Consider the following 15,585-nt stretch of genomic DNA (forward strand, 5'->3'; position numbering starts at 1 on the left):
GCACAACATTTGTGAGGAATTCACAGCAGTGTTTCAGAAATTCTGTTTCTTGCACCAGTGTTCTTTTCCTGGGCTTCCACTAGTTCTGTTTAGAATCTCTGGAGCTGAGCTAGCTTTGCATTTTTTTTTTTTAGATAATTTATTTAATTGTATTGTATGTACATTGGCATGAACAGGACTTACAGACAGTTGAGGGCTGCCCCGAGGGTGCAGAGAAATGAACCCTGGTCCTCTGGAAGAGTAGCCAGTACTTTAACCAGTGAGCCACTTCTTCAGCCCCCTAGGTTTGCATTTTAAATAGCCTAGGTGATAGAAAGGAAGCCAAGTACCACACATTCTGCTGAATGATGTGCCTGTCTGCCTGTCATTGTATATGAAAACCCAGGGATACTGAATTTGCTCCTGTGCAAGCATTGCCTGCCTTCTGTAAGCCAAACAATTAGAGATTGATCAGCTGAAATAAAACTGATTGACCCTGGATTTTTCCCCCCTGTAAGAAGTATGGAAAGAGCCTCCTTAGAACATCAAGTAGTATGATAATTTAGATCTGGAAATGTAGGATAGCCCCATCCCAGGTTAGGGAGGGACCGAGAGCTGTGCTCTCAAGCCTGTTTTTCTCCAGTTACTTGTTCCCAAGGGACCTGTCTCCATTAGGATGACTCTAGCTGTTGTTTCCAGTCAGGCTGTCTCTTACCCTCTAGGCAGATTAGGCAAAGGCAGCCTTTTGGAAAAATTTCAAGACTACCTACCAGGTTTTCATAGAATTATATTCCAGACTGATTTCTTTTCCAGGAAGAAATTCTTGATCCCTCAGGTTTATCTCTGTGCTTGATGTTAGCCAAAAGTCTGGGAAGTGGTCTGTCTTCTCACAGGAGCTGAAACACTTCTGTCCTAGGATGCAGCGGTAGCATTCCTTCCCGAGGTGGGAGGGAGCACATTCATTAATTAGTTTCCTTTCCTGTGCTTCAGGGGTTCTGAGTCTGTAAAAAAGGATTTCTAAGCACAGCCTTCAGCTGTATGGGATAGAGTTTTCATCTTCACCGCCCTTTCCTTTTGTCTCACCACCTCTGCCCCTCAGACAGCCTCTGCCTTCTTCCCAGGGGAAGTCAGTTTTCCAGCCAGGGGTCTGCTGTGTCTGCTAGGATGCTCTTGAACTTCCAGTCCTCCTGCCTTCCCTTCTGGAGCTCTGTGGTACAGGCATAGGCCACTGTGCCCAGCCTTCATTTCCCAATTCTTTTAGAAACAGCTTTTCATGTTCCTTTTACTATAGTCCAGGTAATAGGTGATAATGGCTTCATTGTAGATCAATAATACCCCAGTCGATGGCAGACATACTACAATATAGAAATTTTGAAGATTTTTTTTTTGACATTCTCCCTTTTTTTTTTTTTTAAGATTTATTTGTTATTTATTTTACTTATATGAGTACATTGTAGATGTCTTCAGACACACCAGAAGAGGACATTACAGATGGTTGTGAGCCACCACGTGGTTGCTGGGAATTGAACTCAGGACCTTTGGAAGAGCAGTCAGTGTTCTTACCCACTGAGCCATCTCTCCAGACCTGAAGATTTTTAATTTATAAATCTGACAAGTTATTTTCTCTTTGAGACAGGGTCTCACTGTAGCATTGGCTGGCTTGGAACTCAGATCTGCCAGCCTCTGCCTCCCAAGTACTGAGATAAAAGGTGTGTCATGGCACCTGCTTTAGTCGGTAATAACTAATTAGAATTAAAAATAATTTTACTCTGTGGGGTATGCTGATGCCATATGGTAAGACTGTTGTCTTCAAAAATAAAAAATAATAAAAAGAGACTTGTACTTGGTAGGTGAGGATAAGAGAGTCAGTACTTCAGGACCTCCTTAGCTGCATATACCCTGGTCTACATGATAACCTGTTTCAGAAAAATGAAAAACAGTTCTTCGCTGTTCCTGTCTTAACTACCTAACTTACTGGAGTTTGCGATGAGGCCCCATAAGATCAATAGTAACTGCCAATGACCAAGGACTTCTCTCTGGTTATGTGATTTGCCAGACAGCTCTGGTCTTTGGGGATTAAGCATAAAATGTCCTGGCCCAGTCTCTCTTGAAAAACAAAATGCTGTTTTTTGAGCAGTATCAGGCATTAATGTCTCTCACCAAGTTCTAGAGACAAACGGAGCACGAGAAGCCTGACAGTGCTCTTCCATACTTCCCAACTAGAATTGCTTGGTCACATGTTTCCCCTGAAGGTCCAAATAGGGATGTCCACCTTGCGGGGGCTTTTCCTTGAGACAGAATTTCATGTAGCTTAGGCTGGCCTCAAGCTCACCACTTAACAGATGATGATCTCTTGATCCTCCTTTCACCACCTCCGAAGCTCCGGGGTCACTTGTGTGGGCAGCCACATGCCTGGTTAATGTGGTGGTCAAACTCAGGCCTTCATGTTTATTAGGCCACCATCCTGCCAACTGAACTACACCCCCAGGCTTTTTTTCTCAGTGATGTATTATATGTATTGTCATAGGGGGTTCTTTTTGTTCTTATTTTGAGACAGTTTTCAATATGAATCCGATAGTATATTATTAAGAGAATTTAGAAAATTGTATTAGGGAGTTTTTCTTGTTTTGTATTTTTTTTCCTGTCAAGGGAAATACTTTTATATACAACTACGCTAACTACAGGGTCATATACTTTATGAGGCAGTAATTATTGAACTATATTTTCATCAGGAAAAATTATTTAGGACTGAAGAGATGGTTCAGCAGTTAAGAGTGTGTGCTGTTCTTTGAGAGGACTAGAGTTTGATTTCCAGCATCCATATTTGGTAGCTTACAACAGACTGTACCTCCAGCTCCCAGGGACCTACACCCCACTTTTAGCCTCCCAGGGCTCTGTGCTCATACATGCATACTCATATAGATACAATGTACTCAAAATCAACAGTAAAAATAAGTTTTTATTGAAAAAAATTTGCAGTAGCTGATATATTTTAATATGCTAGAATTTCATGAGAAGGCTATTCCAAAGATTATATACTACATGACCTTATGTAACTGGACTTATAAGATGTTTAAATCTTAAGTCTTCTGTCCTCTAACTTTTTAAGTAATATGCACTTAATAAAATTCATACAGTGGTACCTTATGATATAAGGGCCATGATATGATGGGGGAAAGAAAATCCTTCCCAGAAGTATCTTAAGTCAATTGTTCCCAACTTGTTTTTCTTAAGTTAGTGGCCACAGAAGTGCCATTGAAGAAAAAGTTGAGGAAACCATACTGTTGGATTTGTTGAAGATGTCCTAAGGCTTAAATTTTAAATATTTGGAATCCTCCTGGAATAGCAAATGCCCAGCTTAGGAATTAAATGCACGCTCCTTATACATTTTATTTACCTGTTATTTATGCTTTTGAAAGCCAAATTATAATCTCTGATTAGCCAAAGATAGAGTACCCTGCCTCTAGTGTAATACCTTATAATCATAAATTTGACTTTCTCTTTCCTACCTTTATGTTCTGGCAATGAAGCTTACCACATCCCTTTAGTGTGAGTTCTCTTTCACATTTTCTTATAACCTGAAGCTCATCATGCAGTCCTCCTTCATTGACCCCAGCATTCCTGCCCATGACTGCCAGACTAATGTTTCTTTCTTATTCTTATTTTTAGATTAAGTCAGTATTCAATGCACAGTGCTTCTAGAGAAAATATCTGGGAAAACAATCTTTTATGGAGCTAGTGAAAGAGAAAGAGATGACATGGGGTAGTGAGCTCCTGCAGTCTCCCTAGGCCCTTTGGAGTGCTGATCTTAAAGGTCTTGCTAAGATGCCTCCACTCAGAAAGTTGTGCTGGAATAGTGATGTTAGAATTCAGGTTCATCTGAATCTTCATTCTGTAGACAAAGAAGATGACTTAGCCTTGAGTTGGAGGATACTACATATAATTTCTCCTATGGGCAACTTTAAAACAAGTTAACTTGGGACTGGAAATACACTACAGTGGTTAAGAGCATTGGCTGCTCTTTCAGAGGACCTGGGTCAGCATGCTTAGCTAAACAGTTGATTGCAATTATTGATAATATTGGACAAAAATCATAGCAGACTGAGAAACTGTGATTGCAAGTGTACTCCTTGGAAAATAAAGAAGCATGCACACTGGTTATGGGGTAGGACTTCTACTGGAGGAGTGTAGACTCTGATCTGGCCTCATTATTAAAGCCTTAGTGAAGAGCACTAACATCTGGCATGGACTTGCAGCCAGATGTGCCTGAACACTAAGGGGAAAACTAAGTCCATCCGTAGCTTGTCAGAATATCACTTAAGTACACAGTAGATTCATCAGCATTCTGACATGGAAATGAGGACTGTGGGATATGTGTGCTGGCAGAAAAATTATCATTTTTCTTTTTAGTCTTATAAAATTGAGAAAGAATTAAACAACAAAATTAAACCTAACTTCGATGGCTTCTTTCCAAACTGACTGAAGGACTTGATTGTCAATGGCTGTGCCTTATTGTGTCTGACTAAAAGGGGTCTGCAGCTAAATGTGTGCGTGCTGTCAGTGTCTGGGGGGAGTGCATGCTTCTCTTTTCCTTCCTCTGGTGTGCTGTGCAAGTTTTTCTTCTTTCCCTCTCCCAGGAATAAATTGCTCGTAAAGTAGGGGTACTTTAAGGTACTTAGTTAAAAAACAAACAACCATGACATTTTACATGATTTCTATTTGTTAGAATTGATTACCATCCGCATATTGCAGGCTTAACTCTCTTCTCTATCTCCTGATGATGCAGCCCAAGGCTCACTGTAGTAAGCACACGTTTAGAATTTTCGGTTGTAAAAAGAGTATAAAAGATTTGAAATAGCCGGGCAGTGGTGGCGCACACCTTTAATCCCAGCACTTGAGAGGCAGAGGCACGTGGATTTCTGAGTTCGAGGCCAGCCTGGTCCACAGAGTGAGTTCCAGGACAGCCAGGGATACACAGAGAAACCTTGTCTCAAACGAACAAACAAAAAAACCCAAAACAACAACAAAAAGATTTGAAATGTACCAGCTGTGTGTTTTCAGGCTTGAAATATGTATTCATCTGCATGACAGTGTTCCAGTTCATGGCACTGTAAGATAATAATCATAGTCAATTTTAGAACAGCATGATCACTCCACAAAGAAACCACAGACCTCTTAGCAGCCATATTCCATTACCTGGTGCCCAGCTTTCTGTTTCACTCCTCTGTCTACATGAAGGGACTTATAGATGAGGTGGTCTTTTGTGTCTGCCCCCTCTCACTAGCCTAGGTAATGTTTTGAAGGTTCGTCCATCTTGTCACATAGGTCAGTAATTCGTTGCTTTTTATTCGCAACGTTTTACTTATGTTTATGTGTTTAGGTGTTTTGTATGCTTTCATATCAGTGCACCATGTGCACGCTGGTGCTTGTGGAAGCCAGGAGAGGGCGTCAGATTCCCATGGACTGTAGTTACAGAGTTGGAGCTACTATCTGGGTTCTGGAATTGAACCCAGATCCTCTGGAAGAGCAGCCAGTGCTCTTACCTGCTAAGTCATTTCCCTATCCCCCAAATCTGATTTTAAAGATTATTTTGGAGACAGTTATGGTGATATATACTTGTAATCTCAGCCTTAGAAGGCTAAAGCAGGAGCATCTTGAGTTTAAGGCTACCCTGGACAGAGTGAATTTGTCTTGGGGAAAAAAAAGATTCATTGGACATTCTCTTTCCTTTACGTTCTCTTCCCCTTTCATTGTTAATCCCAGGCTGGAAAGATGGCTCATTGCCTGCTCTTGCAGAGGACCCAGGCTTGATTCCTAGCACCCATCAATAAAGAGGTTTATAAATATTTATATCCAGTTCCTGGGTGTCCAACACCCTCTCCTGGTGTACATGCAAACATCCAGGCAAACACTTATACACATAACATTAAGTAAATCTTTTTTTTTTTTTTTTTGGTTTTTCGAGACAGGGTCTCTTTGTGTAGCCCTGGCTGTCCTGGAACTCACTCTGTAGACCAAGCTGGCCTCGAACTCAGAAATCAGCCTGCCTCTGCCTCCCAAGTGCTGGGACTAAAGGCCTGTGCCACCACTGCCTGGCTTCAATAGAGTCTTATCATTAATATTTTTACATATACATCATTTCTATGTTCTCATTAGTTACTCTTCACTAAGAAATACCAAAGTGTTATAAGAAGTAAAGGATTCCAAGTCTACCCATTGTGTAGAGGTAGTAGGCATCAAAATGCATGAAGGAAATTCCGTTACTCTCGACAGTTTCTCTAGATATCCAAGCAGACTTGTGTGTACTGTACTAATGCTTTCTTTTTGTCATTTTTGAACATGTGACTTCTTCAGGATCCTTCAAAAAACAATTCATGCCAAAGGTTAGTATCTCCCTAATGGTCTTCTTCTACTAATGTCTGGCAAGAGGTTCTTTTTAAAAACACGTGTCTCAGGGCTAGAGAGATGGCTCAGCAGTGAAGAGCACTGGCTGTTTTTCTAGAGAACCTGGTAACTTCAGCATGGGGTGTGTGTGTGTGGGTGGGGTGGGTGTCTTATGCCCTCTTGTAGTCTCTGTGGGAACTAGGTATGCATGTGGTAGACAGACAGACATGTAGGCAAAATATACATATACATAAATATTTGTTTGTTTTGAGACAAGGTTTCTCTGTGTAGCCCTGGCTGCCCTGGAACTCACTCTGTAGACCAGGCTGGCCTCAGACTCAGAGATCCTTTGCCTCTGCCTCCAGAGTGTTGGGATTAAAGGTGTGCACCATATAACTAATGTTTTAAGAAGGAAAACCAAAGCAAAGTATTTCTATGCAGATATGGGCAACACTAATTGGTTTTGGGGAGGGGGGTATTAATTATTTTTAGACAGAGGATGTGAAGCTGAGAGGGAGACAGGGTGGAAGCCCTGGACAGAGACAGAGGAGGGTAGAAGTGGGAGGGTATCATCAAATATATTATATGAATGTATGAAATTTTCAAAGCATCAGTGTTTTTAAAAGAATTATTATCCTAAATATAAAAGAATTAAAAATATCTCAGTAGAATATGCACAAAGTTTTGCATTTAAATGCTTTACACAAATACAAGCATATGGAAAAAGGTTTACTATCTTTATCATTAACATCATGGGTCTATTTCACACCTGGGTGAGCAAGACTATAATTTCTATATCTGAGACTTGCTTATTAAGAAGTGAGTTACTAAGGCTTTTAACCCTTCCTCAGGGCTGTTAATGGGAACATTTACTTTGAGAACATTTTGGCAGTGTCTAGTAAAATTAACAATATGAATAACTTTTGACCTAACAATTCCACCTATGAGACCTATAATAGAAACATGTCACGAGCCAGGGCACAGTGTACCTGCTTTGTGGTTCCAGTTGCTGTAAAAGATTGTTTGACCCAGGAGTTTTGAGATCAACCATGGCAACATAGTGAGAGTATTGTCTAAAAGAAAAGCACAAGGAAACAGATATATAAATGTTTATAACTAGGGCTGGAGAGATGGCTCAGAGGTAAAGAACTTGGGCTGTCCTTGCAGAGAACCTAGGTTTAGTTTAGGCATCCACATGACAGCTCACAACCAGCTATAATTCCAGTTCTAGGGGATCCGACATCTTCTGACCTTTGAGAGCACCAGGTACTCAGGTGGTGCACATACATACCTTCAGGCAAAACACTCATTCACATAAACTAAATAAATTATAAATATGTTTTAAGTTTTTCTCAAGTGTAGGGACACACACACACCTTTAATATCAGAACATGGGAGGCAGAGGCAGGTGGATATGTATCAGTTCAAGATCAGCCTGGTCTACGTAGTGAACTGCAGGCCACTCCACACTACATAGTGAGACTGTCTCAAAACAAATGCTTATAGAAACATTATTCAAGACGTTCAAACATTGGAGGAATTTCAAATATTCAATAATGACTTCTAGTACAGTCATATAATAAAATATTACTAAGCAATAAAAATTTAACAGATCACAGTTATCTGCAATAACCTGGATATGTCTCCAAGAAGAAAATATTCTCAGGCACAAAGTTATAGGTGCTCAGTTTCCTTGAGTACACTGGAAATACAATTCCTGTTTGTCTTCATAGTAACAAGTAGTTGCAAAAGTAAAGCTGGTGGCAGCCAAATTCTCCAGGAAGAAGAGATCCATCTTCTATCTCTTGATGGAAGAATTTTCCCTACGTGTTTTCTTGAGGGTCCTATCTTTAGACTCAACTCTTTCATGGTTACTCTTCAGGAAGCCTCAATTACTTTGAAGTTTCTGTGTTCCATAGTTTCTGCTATGCATGCTGCATTAGCTTTTTAAGCAAAGCTGCCTGCTTGCCATTCTCATTGTTGAGAGTAGCTTGCCACTATACATCTATGTACATTATGTTATGTATGTTTAGGCAAAGAGAATCATTTTTGTTAACAATTTCAGCTGGTTTTATTGGCTTGGGACTTTTTCATACTAAGACTGAATATGTCTTAACTTGAGGGGCAGCCAGGACATTTGAGTCATAAAAACCCTCCTAGTCCAAGCTAGGCAGAGCCAATGAGCTCTGTTAAGTAAGTGTTTTAAGGGGCTAGAGAGATGGCTCAGTGGTTAAGAGCACTGACTGCTCTTCCAGAGGTCCTGAGTTCAATTCCCAGCAACCACATGGTAGCTCACAACCATCTGAATGGGATCTGATGGATCCGATGTCCCTCTTCCGATGTGTCTGAAGAGAGCAACATTATACTCACATACATAAAATAAATAAATGAAAAAAGAAGTGTTTTAAGGGGATCAGACACAAGGCGCACACACACATACAGACCCCCTCCCCCACCTCCTTCTCCACCTCCCCCCAGATATCGTTTAAGGAGAGTGGTGTCTGCTTTGAAACCCCTAAGGGAAGTGACCTGAAGTACTTCCCATGTATTGCTGCTTGCTTAACTTCTTTTAGAACAACCATGCACTCTGTGCATCCCCATTAATGTCCAAAATTAGAACTAGACAATAAGGGGCTGGAGAGACGGCTCAGTGGTTAGAGCATTGCTGCTCTTGCAGAAGACTTGGGTTCAGTTCCCAGCACCCACATGTGGCTCACAGCCATCCATAATTTCAGTTCCTGGGTTATCTGATGTATCTGATGCCCTCTTTTGACCTCTGAGGTTATCACAAACCACATGGTACACATACATACATGCTGGCAAAACACTCATAGACTTAAAATAAATAGTAAATCCTAAACAAAACAAAACAAAACTGGACATTGAGAATCTGGCCACCTGACTCCCATTACCAGCTTCTTACTTGGGATGCAAGGATTATGTCATGTTTCCTTGATGGGAAAGAGAAATATTGGTTATGGATGGACAGTATTGCTTCTAAACTTGTAATAGTAATAATACAAAAATCTATATGGAATTATTATTTTCCTCAAGGGATCCTGTGCCTAGCACCATACATATAAAATTGATATTGTAAGTATAATATTTTGTTTAAAAATCACAAAGGCAAATTTTAATAGCTATAATCCCATAACCCAGAAATAACAATATGTTTATACAAAAACACCTAGAATGGTATGTATATATATCTTATTTATCTTTTGAAACACCAGAGTGACTATAAATTTTTTTTTAGTGTGTGTGTCTTTGCCTGCATGTCTGTGCTTGGGGTGTCTATTTCATCCTCAGGAACACTGTCTGTCTCCTTTGAGACATGGCCTTTCACAATCCTGTGGTACACTCTCTCAGGTAGACTGGCAAATGCATGGGATCTATCTGCCCATCTTTACTCCCCAGCACTGACATTTCAAGCATAATCACTGCACTCTGAATTTTTACTTGAGTCCTGGGATCACACTTAATTTCCTGAACAAGTACTTTAAATAACTGTTTCCTAGTCCTTAAATCCTTGATCTTCCTGCCTCAGTATCCAAATTCTGTGATTATGAGCTGTGTGTATGTATGTGTCTGTTTCCCCTTTTGTTCTTTCTGTTTGTTTGCTTGCTTGCTTGCTTGCTTGCCAGCATCTTGCTGCATAGCTGGGGATGGGCTGGCACTTACAGTGTAGCTCAGGATAGTCTTTAGGTTGCAGCAGTTCTGCCTCAGCCTCCAGAGTGCTGGGTTTATAGGCATGCACCACAATGTCCAGCTTGTATGTGTGTTTTGACAGCTTACTGTGCATTCTTTTTTTGATGTGTTGTGATGCTAGGTTTCAAAGTCAGAGCCTTGTGCATGGTAGATAAATACTTTACCACTAAGCTACATCCTTTTTTTTGTTATTGTTTTTTGAGGCGTGTCACCGTGTAGCCTTGAACTCTCAAAGATTTGCTTGCTTTCGCTGCCCGACCCCCAGAGTGCTCAGATTAAAGGCACACACAACCATGCCTTGCAGGTCAGATCCTTTTTAAAAGGGGGTCTTTAGGATTTACAAGTTAGCTTAACGAGAAAAGACACCTGCCAAGACTGATGATTCAAGTTCTCATGTGGTAGAAGGAGAGAACCAACTCCAACATGTGGCCCTCTGACCTCCACATGTCCATCGTGCCATACCTGGGCACATGTGTGCACATACACAAGTAAATGTAGACTTGACTTTGTTTGTTTTTCCTTTCAAATACTGTATGCTAAAAGCAATTTAATTAAGAGAAAAATCAAGCCAGGCAGTGGTGGCACACGCCTTTAATCCCAGCACTTGGGAGGCAGAGGCAGGCGGATTTCTGAGTTTGAGGCCAGCCTGGTCTACAAAGTGAGTTCCAGGATAGCCAGGGCTATACAGAGGAGACCCTGTCTTGAAAAAGCTACCCCTGACCCCCCCAAGAGAAGAAAAATCAAGATAAATCAAGACCCCTGTCTCATGTGTGTTAAACATGAGTGCTGAAAAACATTCAATTATTTGGATAAAATATTCTTAATATACTGCTTTTTCTTCCTCCTTTTCCAGTTCCTGGGCATATTGGATTATCCCCATCGTGGGCGCTGTTCTTATAGGTTTCCTGTATCGTCACTTCTGGGCCGACAGCAAATCCTCCTGAGGAGGCCATGTTGAAATGCGGAGCATGCTCCTGGGATGAGAGGTGGAGACTTGTTTGGAGGCTGCAGGGTGCTCCCTCCTTGGATCCTGCCAGTTGTTTTCTTTCCCCTTGGAGCCAAGATGGTTGACCAGATATCTATCCTTCTTCAAGACCAGAATCTTTCATCAGCCAGATCTTGATGCCCAAAGCACCTGCTCTTGCTGTGTCCTTGCCAGAGTTCCTTCTCACTGGTTCCCACTCCTTCCCTTCATTTCAAGAGTTGATGCCAATGACTTAGAGTTCCTATGTTAGTGACATGGCTTTTGGGGACAGTACATGGTTTCTGATATTTTGAATTCACAGTAGACAGTTAAGGAAACAACAGTCTAGTTATGAATCTTTTCCCCATTTTTCTTTTAAGTAAATTTTTTTTTTTTAAATTTCTGATTTAATTTTGTCATTCATCATAAGGGATTTATGAAGTTGTGTATCTCTTATTTCAAGCACACCTGCCAAATGATCTTATTTATGATTGTTAGAAATAAGGGGCCAGCAAGATGGCTCATTGGATAAAAGCTGTTGCCGCAAAGCGTATGACCTAGGTTTGAGTCCCTGAACCCACAGGGTAGGAGGAGAGAACCAATTCCCAAAAGTTGTCCTCTGACTTCCACATGTGTGCTGTGGTCTTTGTACACACACACACACACACACACACACACACACACACACACACCAGATATAATTTTTAAAACTAGAAGAACAGCAACAGTGGCTGTCTCCCCTGCCACATAGTGTAGCTGGTGGCTCCTCCTTTCCCTAAGTCCAACCTCTCTTTTCCCAAAAGTACTTCACAAAACTGTGCATCCCTTTGATTTCTTAGGGATATAAGAGCTGAAGAAGGGCCATCTTCAGAATAATCTCTTTTACAAAGAGAACCAAACACTACTTATAGGAGAACAGTTTAAAAAGTGACCAACATGCGCTCTCTGGTCTGACACCGGTTTCTAACTATTTTCCGCCCTGGCTGTCTTTACTGGTAGAAGATGAATGTGTGGTTATCCATGGAACCTCTTTACAGGTCTGTGGGGCTTTCTGCTTTTTTGTTTACTGATTAGCAAATTTCTGATTCCCTGTCTTAAAGTAAGAGACTTAGGCTTGATCTTATGTTTATCTCAGTAAAATAACTTAAATGTAAATGTCATTGTCCGGCATGCCATTTCAGATTGGCAGACCGTGCCAAGAGACTTCTGTTTTCATCTATTTGCCTCCATGGCTCCAACTTGGTGACTTTGTCCTACTTTTATTGAGAATAATGATGAGTCTGGAAGGTTTTTTTCCTCCTTGGATATGAATTTCACTGGAAAGAAGGCAATCATTTAAAATTCCTTTTCTCATTGGTCCGGGCATTTTTCTGGCACCTCTGACTATATTCTCTCTCCCTGTGGCAGTGCCTGACAGTACTCAGCTGTTTCTTAGTTTCTATGATCTTTCTTCACATCTTTGTTCATTACCAGTCAGCTTCTGGGCTGGTGTCACATCCAGCAGGAAACCATGGAATTCCAGCAGGACCAGAGATGTTGGGAAGTGTCCTCCCACCTCCCTTACAGCTTGCCAGGAGCTTGACAGGACAGGAAACGGCACAGTAAACCAGTCTGCCATTGCAAACTATTTAAAAAAAAGTTCAGCCCAGGACTCGTATCCTGTGATTTAGCAGTTGAATGAATTAAGAATTCATCAAAATAACATTAGCTTTTCCCTTGCACACTTGGATATGATATTTTAGAGTGATTTCTAGGTGACTCTTATATGTCAGAGATGAAGACTTAATCAACCTTTCATCTTTAGAAATGTCTGTAATATTGTGTCATAGATTGACAGCATAGTTATTCTGTAACAAAAGTGGCATGCAGAGTGCACCTCCAAGTAAAGGGAGGGAAGGCTGTGTGCAGGGAGGCTGGGACCCACTTGCTGGGATAGGGAAGTCACATGGAGTGTGCTGGGTAGAAGGAAAGAGAAAGAACAAAGGCACATTGAGCAGGACTAGAGCATCCCCACTAACCCCAAACCTGATGGTACACCTAGTGAAAAATATCTGGCTTATAGGAAATGTTAAAGAACTGTATTTTTGGCTGGGCATGGTGGTGTACACCTTTAATCCCAATGCAGGAGAGGCAAAGGCTGGAAAAATCTTTTGAGTTGAGGCCAGCCTGGTCCACATAGTAAGTTCCAGGACAGTCATGGCTACATAGAGAGACCATGTCACAACCACTCCACCAAATAGAAGAATTGTATTTTTAAGTAAAATTGGTGTTTTGGAGCCGGGCGGTGGTGGCGCACGCCTTTAATCCCAGCACTTGGGAGGCAGAGGCAGGCGGATTTCTGAGTTCGAGGCCAGCCTGGTCTCCAGAGTGAGTTCCAGGACAGCCAGGGCTATACAGAGAAACTCTGTCTCGAAAAAAACCAAAAAAAAAAAAAAAAAAAAAAAAAAAAAAAAATTGGTGTTTTGGTATTTCTACAGTAAACATCAATACAAAAAACATTTTTTTTCTATTTTACATCTGTATCTTTTCCTGCTTATTATAGCTGAGCTTTTCCTCCCCTAAGAGCCAGAAGGAAAAGATTTTCATACTTTTGTCTTTGCTATCTATGAAATCCGTCAATACCCAGGGCTTCTTTTGAACTACTGATAATGTGATGTCATTTTATATTATAAAAAAATGATGCTGCTTTTTTTTTAAAGAACTCTTTAATCCCAGCACTTGGGAGGCAGAAGCAGCCAGTTCTCTTGGGTTATAGGCCAGCCTGGTTTACAGAGAAAGCTCCAGGCCAGCCAAAGCTACATAATGAGACTCTGTCTCAAAACAAAACCCAAACCTTTCAGGTCTATTTGCTGTAATTCTGTTGCCTACATAAACAGCTAGGCAAAAAGTAGGTTTTAGGTGAGAGTTTGTCAAGGCTTTTTATAAACAACAAAGCAATACAACATGTGCACAAGTGTATTTTTAAAAGTCTGAACTTGTCAAAGAAGTCTTGACATTTGAGGGTCATGAGAACAGTTATTAAGAGCAAGAGGAGCCAATTCCTGTCCACTGACAGCACCTTCTGACCTGGGGGCGGGGTGGATTTGGTTGTTTATTCTTGAGGTGACCAGTTGCTGCCACACATCCAGGTAAGAACATGAAAGAGAGACATCTGTGCTACCCAGATACAGGGTGTTAACGCCCATTCTCTAAAAGTTTCTACCCAGCCCTGGGAGCTGGTTTTTATCACTGAGTGATATACCCTTTTGTGAAGAAGGCAACAGGACACAGTACGTGAACTGTTTATATCTCCTTGTGTGATTACTTAAGCAGAGACAAGTCTGTCCAAAGCAATCACTTGAGCTGGCTGGCTCTTCCAACAGTTGCCATTGGGGCTCATGTGTTTGGTTTGTGCTCATTTAGTGCTAATGGCGAGCAGTGAAAAGTGATTTACAAGCCAGGTGTGTCATCACATATGACACTCATGCTTCTGTCTCAGGTGATACCTGTCTGGCTGAAGTCGACCTGAGATGACTGAAGCACAGAGCATAAATGTTCTTTCCCCTCCTACCCCAGGGGAAGTGGACTCAGACATGTCCTGTCTCAACAAGAAACTGAAGGGTTTCTGTGAGAGTCTGTTGCCAAATATCCCAAAAGTAACGGGGAGCTCTCTGTCACGTCTGACAAGCTTTGGGATTTGTGGGAGTGGTCTAGGAGGGAAGCTGAAGAAGCAGGGATGTGCCAGTCACCTGCCTTACACCCAGTGTCTTACTCATGAATTGCAGGGGCCGCTCCTTGCCCACGCCTGCATTGTCTAGATCAGCTGCTTGGGTAGAACATCCTTTTGGTTATCTAACTCGCCTTTTCCTGCACCCTCAACTGAGTGGCTAATACTACATTCCTTTTGTGAATTCAACGATGGAGTTTGTTTACCTATTTAGTTTCAGCTTATTTTGAACAAAGATCTTTGTCTCTTTCTACTGGAATGTGCACACAGTGAATGTTTGTTAGAATTACACAATAAAGATACTGTTTTCCTTTTCTTGTCCTGACTACGGTTGCTTTAAAAAAAAAAAAAAAGACTTTTGTTTTTAAGGAAATGTTGGTGCTGTGTTTCTTAGGTGTTCTGGACATAGACAGTTGGGGTGCACAATGTTCTTCAGTACCACTGCTAACATTACATATAACCTAAGTTAGGGTGCACGGTGGCTCTTCACAGGGTTTGTTGTTGGAAGTAGATTTCTCATTTGATAGTTGAGAGATATAGCCATCCAGGTTTGGCCATGTTAAGGGATATGAAGTAGGAACCAGAAAACAGTTTGGAGTTCTATTTCCACCAGTAAAGAAAAGCCAACATGAGGTAATGTTTTATTGTCTGCGGTGCTAGGCCTCAACTGATTGTTTTTCTTGGAACTAGCTAAATTGTTGGGGAAATTTATACACAGAGGTTGAGGTTCTAGTGATTGTGTGAAGCAAGGGAAATAGACCATTTTATAATTACCTCTATCACACACTGATAGCCTTTTAGCATGACCAGCATTAGGTCAGAGTAGATCACTCATTAGGCTCCG

The 15,585-nt window shown here is 41.2% G+C and overlaps 1 protein-coding gene across 1 annotated transcript in view; it reads left to right on the top strand.

Annotated features, from left to right (window-relative positions):
• LOC116070119 (cytochrome b5 type B) overlaps window positions 1-12,553 on the top strand; it is a 33,768-nt gene extending 21,215 nt beyond the window's left edge. Inside the window, exons 4-5 of the mRNA XM_031341334.1 lie at window positions 6,334-6,362; window positions 10,925-12,553. Coding sequence (XP_031197194.1) covers window positions 6,334-6,362; window positions 10,925-11,015 — 120 coding nt within the window. The 3' untranslated portion in view covers window positions 11,016-12,553. The remainder of the gene's footprint in view (window positions 1-6,333; window positions 6,363-10,924) is intronic.
• The last annotated feature ends 3,032 nt before the right edge of the window (window positions 12,554-15,585 follow it).

Source organism: Mastomys coucha, unplaced genomic scaffold, assembly GCF_008632895.1.
Source record: "Mastomys coucha isolate ucsf_1 unplaced genomic scaffold, UCSF_Mcou_1 pScaffold22, whole genome shotgun sequence".
In the NCBI taxonomy this organism is placed as follows: Eukaryota; Metazoa; Chordata; class Mammalia; order Rodentia; family Muridae; genus Mastomys; species Mastomys coucha.